The following is a 6,130-nucleotide window of genomic DNA, read 5'->3' as shown; positions in this document are numbered from 1 at the left end:
TTTTAATATTTGTTAATTCTAGCACGTTGGTTAGAACGCTATATTATAGCGGTCGGTGAGCGTCAGCCTTTATGTTATAATATTTTTTTTGTTATTTACTTTTTTTAAAACATTTTAATTTGATATTTTTGACATGTATTATTTAATACTTTTTAAAATATAACCAATAATATATTAAATTCCAGACTTTATTACTTTTAAATAGATTTTGCTTAAAAATCATTAATTTGGCCGATCACCAGAGGGCACCAATCAGAAAAAGCATGGAGTAAAGACACCGCGGTCTAAGAATCAAAGTGGAACAATTTTATAACACTATTCCTAACATTGGTAATTTATTCATTTATTTTTAAAATAATTTTAATGCAGGGACGTAAAGTATTTCACTAATTTTAAATTAATTTTTTTGATATTTGTGGATAGGATGTTGATGCTTACGCAATGAGCACACATTAGACAAAATGGCGAACGTAGCTGACAAACTGCGCTTGAAAGAAGAGAGAAGGAGGCAAAAAGCCTTCTTAAAACAAATAGAAACCCCGGAACAAAAACGTCTCCGAAGATTAGCGAAGAAAGAAGCGAAAGAAAGAAAACGGAAAGAGCAAATGGGATGGGATGAAGAATACATGGGATATACAAATACTGACAACCCATTTGGCGATGCCAATCTTCTGAAGACATTTGTTTGGAATAAAAAGTTGGAAAAAGAGGGACTTAAAAGCTTAAAAGAGGAAGAAATCGAAAGAAGGAACAAACTGAAGCTGGACGAAAACAGGAGAGAGTTGGAAAAAGTGAAAAGGCGGCGGCTAGAAAGGGAAAGGGAACGAGAATCTAGAGAAGAAGAATTGACCAGAATTCAGAGAGAAAAGGAAGCTGCCCAGTTTAAGGAGTGGGAGAAACAAGAAGACGGGTTTCATCTGCAACAGGCTAAACTACGTTCGAAGATTCGCATCCAGGACGGCAGAGCGAAACCCATCGATCTCCTGGCGAGATACATTAGTGCGGAAGAGGAGGATCTGACGGTGGAAATGCACGAACCGTATATTTATCTTAACGGTCTGAATATGCAAGATCTGGAAGATTTACAAGAAGACATCAAAGTTTATATGGAATTAGAAAACGGGAAAAATTGGGATTACTGGAGAGATTTACAGATTATAGTGGAAGACGAACTTCATAAATTGAGACGCGTCGACAGTTCTTCGACGGAACACGTGGGAGATCGGAGAGAGGGAATTAATGCGACCGTCAGTGCCGACGTAGTTACGGTTTTTAAAGGCAAGACGCCCACTCAGTTACAAGCTTTATACAATCAGATAAATAAGAAAATTCACTGTGGCGAAGAAGGAGTGGATATCGGATATTGGGAAACGTTGTTATCCAGGTTAAAAGCTTATATGGCTCGTGCAAGATTGCGGGAGAGGCACCAAGAAAATTTACAACGGAAGTTGTTCCAATTAAAACAGGAACAGGGAGTGGAAAGTGGACCTTTATTTCCTTGTATATCGTCGTTGCCTCGTCGTCATCGTCTCGAGCTGTTGTCGAAGATACTTCTGTAACCGAAGAGAAAGCGGCTTGTGAAAAGTTTGAATCAAATGAAAGTAACGAAGAGGCCGAAACGAGCCAAAGTTCTCAAATAGAAGAATGCGATCCTATTAAACAATGCGAGGACGAATACATTGCTAACGGATATAGTCCTCGTCTGTTATCTTTTGACGAATTAGAACCTGGAACTTTCATCGTGGATGCCGAAGAAGAAGAAAAACGATTAGAATTTGTTCGTCGGCAGTTCGCGGGTACTGGTAAAGTTGAAGACGCATTAACGAAAGAAGAAAAAGCATTCGAAAGAGAAGCCAGAAAAGGAATGGATGGTGAAGAAGCTGTTTTTAATGTTGAAACTCCTGTCGAAAAGACTTATCTCTGGTCTGATAAATATAGACCTAGAAAACCGCGTTACTTCAATAGAGTTCACACTGGTTTTGAATGGAATAAGTACAATCAAACTCATTACGACATGGATAATCCTCCACCAAAAATTGTGCAAGGATATAAATTTAATATATTCTATCCTGATTTGATAAATAAATCGAAGACTCCCGAATATACCCTGACTGCCTGCGAAGACAATAAAGATTTTGCTACGTTACGATTTCATGCCGGACCACCGTACGAAGATATAGCTTTTAAAATTGTGAATAGAGAATGGGAATATTCTTACAAACGTGGTTTTAGGTGTCAGTTTCATAACAATATATTTCAATTATGGTTTCACTTTAAACGATATAGATATCGTAGATAAAAATTGTGCTCGTGATTAAATATGAAACTATTGTGGATTATATTAAATGTTGTTATTGATGAATAACAGTTTTAAGAAAATACTTTTTATAAATATAAAATCCTGACAATCATAATTAAATTGTTGTTTTAATAAGCTTTAATGTATTATCATTCCAAGATCCAAATGCATTAACCATGTTAATGTAGTCATTTTCATTCAATCATAATTACAATAATAATAGTAATATTGGTATTTATTTTTGCAATACACTTGAATAAAAATTTATAGTATAATTTTGAGTCTTTTGCAAACTTGGATAGAATTATATTGTAAATTATTTAAATTTTGAAAAGCTTTCAAAATTATAAAATACAAAATAATGTGCTTGTATTTTTTGTTTATTTAACATTGTGCATTATTTATTTTACATTAAAATAGTGTTTAGGCACCCATCTAGAAAAATTGATGAATTTGCAATATTGCATATATTCTTGTCACATTTTAATAAAAAGAAGGAAATATTAAATTTGTTCTAATTTTATATAGAGATCAGAATAAAATAAAAAGAATTACACTTAAAATTTAGCTATAACTTTCCTAGAGCTAATAAATAAATTATAATGCACTAAATCACAGCAGTGCATAATGTTTCTTGTGTGTATTACTAAAAGTACTAAAAGCATATTAATTCTACATTGATAAAGAAGTAGAGTGCTTCAAGAAAAATAATATCAAGAAGGGGCACAAATGTTTAGAAAAAGACAGAAAAACACTGCATTAAATTTTAAGCAACATCTCACATCTGATCTTAATACAGTAGAATCTGCTTATTGTAATCTCAGTTGATTTGAATAATTTTGTTCTGTAGAATTGCATATCATGCTAATTCTGATAAAATTAATTTTTGTCTCAAAACACATCATTTTGCACTATAAAATTCAACATACAGTACAATCATCATCGATTTATTGATATCAGTCTAAATGAGTGCTTTAGACCTTAATTGTTTTAATTTTTATTTGTTTTCAATATATACAGTAGTTTCAATTTCTCATTTCAATTATACAGTATGATAGGAAATTATTATTAATTAATAGTAGTTGTAATTAGTAAATTTTAGATATAGATTTTTATTGTTTTAAGATTCTTTTTTAATGCCAGTGTCAATAAAATGACAATTACCTCTTGTATAGCTTAATGTTATTGGTTAGTTATCATCATCAATATATGTGAGTCCTAAAGAAATTACAATAAGGGATTCTATTGCTCTTCATTGAAAAAAAATTGCAAAGTTACTTGTTATTGTTACCTTACTAAATATTTTTTGTCTAAGCTAAATTATCATCATAATCTGAAAATTTATTAAAATATAACTTTTCATCAGGAAGAATAAGTTCATTTAAATTTTTTACTGTCAAAAAATAAGAAAATTTTTTCAGGTTTTAAAATTAAAATATTACGAAACTAAAATACAGATTTTTATAAACATTAACAACAACTCCTCAATTTTACCAATTACTATTAAATTTTTCTGTATCAGAATAATATAAAGAGTACTTAAAAATTTCAGATAATTTATTAAAATAAGTAGATAAAATTAATTTAATGGTTTACACATGATAATTAGTGAAAATCTTCTTAATTTTCTCTAATTATCATTTAATAATAATTATTCTTTATTATTTAGGCACAATTTTAATTCTAGTAGTAGTAATTGTCAAATGCATTTGCTACTATTGTCTTTATAGTTGCCATCACTCTGTGACTGCATTATCCAACTGATTCATTTTTTTTACCCAATTTGAAAAGTATTTTTAACAATTAGTATTTCTTAATTGAAATCTATCATTTGGTTTATATCTGACATCTTTTGCAACATCACATAATAAATGCATATAAATTTTAAATATTATTTATCAGTTAATTCTGAATTGTAATCTGTAAATGCAATTTGATTTGAAACAATGAAAACTTTCCTAAATTAATTAGTGATTAAATAATTTCATATGTGAGAAAGAAATTTTAATGAATATCACTTAGTTGAAAATTTTTATAATTATAGCTGTATACATGAATTTTTCCAAATATTTTTAATCTTTGAAAATTCTTAAAGGAACTACATGCTCATTTGAATGGTTCTCTAAGTTCTGAAACACTACTAAAGTTGATGAAGATGAAAAATTTAACACAATCTGATCAGTTGATTAATCCATCATTGTTAACATATTCTGGAGGAAAAAAGACAATGACTGAGTAAGGTAAAATTTTTATTATTTATCTTTGATTTTGAATATTATAAATATTAATAATGTTTCTTTTCAGATGTTTTAAGTTATTTTCATTGATTCATCAAATTACTGATTCCCCAGAAGCAATATATAGAGTATGTGTTATTTACAATTATTTTAATACACAATATTTGCTCTGAAAGTATACAGTGCCACCACACTTGCACTGTANTAATTAGTGATTAAATAATTTTGTACATAAAAAAATTTTAATGAATATCACTTTGTTGAAAATTTTTATATATAAAGCTGTATTCTTGAATTTTTTCAAATATTTTTATTATTAATCTTTGAAAAATTCTTAAAGGAACTACATGCTCATTTGAATCTTCTGAAACATTACTAAAGTTGATCAAGATGAAAAATTTAACACAATCTGACCAGTTGATTAATCCATCATTTTTTAATTTTCTGGAGAAAGACAATGAGTAAGGTAAATTTTTATTATTTATCTTTGATTTTTTATATGATAAATATTACTAGTAATATATCTTTTCAGATGTTTTATTTTCATTGATTCATCAAATTACTGATTCCCAGAAGCAATTTATAGAGTATGTATTATTATTAATTATTTTAATACAATCTTTTATCTGAAAGTATAGAAAGTCACCACACTTGCACTGTCATCAAGGGTACACCAAAACACATTTCTAATTGTCTGTTTTGAATTATGAAATGGCAAAATATGGAACAAAACATTATATTGTAAAAGTAAACTTGTGTTTCAATGATGAAAATGCTAATGCCATTTATATATTTTGGAAACTGCAGTAGTAGACCAAGTTTATTTCTTGGTCTAGTACTGCAGTTCCCAAAGTGTGGGTGACAACCTTCAGGGTTCCAAGAGGTTTTACAAAATAAAACAAAAAGTCATATTAACATATATTTTGTATTCACAACAAAAAGTTTGGTTGAAACATGTTCTTGTTTTCATAAGCTTCCCCCTCAAATCTGGGTTCTATATTTGAAACACACAAATCATTTTCAAGTTCAAGACAATTTCTCATTTTTGTTTTGATGGCAGTCATTGATGAGAAACTTTTTTGCAGAAATAGTGCAAAAAAGTTGCAAATGGTATAATTGCAGAAAGAGGAGGATATAAATAGGAAAGAAAGGCAAAGTAGTAGGAAATAACAAGTGAAAACCTCACCCAAAAGAGCATGTTACGGCTTCAAAATGTTTGGGAACCCTTGATCCTAGTATTTAACAACATTGCCAGATATTCATACCATCCATCCATTCCTCAATTCATGAGTTTTAATGAGATCAAAAAATAGAAATTCACAGGCTAGGTATATTCGGCGCTTTCTCCCGAGGTGACTGCGTTAAACAACAAACATCTCGCTAGCAAATGCACCAAAAATCTCGCTTCCGTTACTCTCCAGTTGGGTGACATTTAATCCCTCGCTGCAGCGCAATGACAGTAAATAATCGCGAGCGAATATCTCCGAAACGATAGCTTTGCTAGCGAGATATTCAGGATGGCAAGCGTGTGTCACGGACACATCTGAACATCGATGTTTGGCTGGGTATATTCGGCGCTTTCTCCTGAGGTGAC

The 6,130-nt window shown here is 30.3% G+C and overlaps 1 protein-coding gene across 1 annotated transcript; it reads left to right on the top strand.

Moving 5' to 3' along the window:
• The first annotated feature begins 225 nt into the window (after nt 1-225).
• On the top strand, nt 226-2,359 carry LOC111624479 (cactin-like). Its single transcript, XM_023367324.1, is given in 3 exon segments — nt 226-330; nt 424-1,515; nt 1,518-2,359. Coding segments are annotated over 2 exon segments (1,836 nt in total). The 5' UTR covers nt 226-330; nt 424-461; the 3' UTR covers nt 2,300-2,359.
• The last annotated feature ends 3,771 nt before the right edge of the window (nt 2,360-6,130 follow it).

Source organism: Centruroides sculpturatus, unplaced genomic scaffold (assembly GCF_000671375.1).
Source record: "Centruroides sculpturatus isolate CEXI.00-Female unplaced genomic scaffold, Cexi_2.0 scaffold286, whole genome shotgun sequence".
NCBI classification, from domain to species: Eukaryota; Metazoa; Arthropoda; class Arachnida; order Scorpiones; family Buthidae; genus Centruroides; species Centruroides sculpturatus.
The sequence above is the reverse complement of the archived record's forward strand: the minus strand, read 5'-3'. Positions and strand labels throughout refer to the sequence as shown.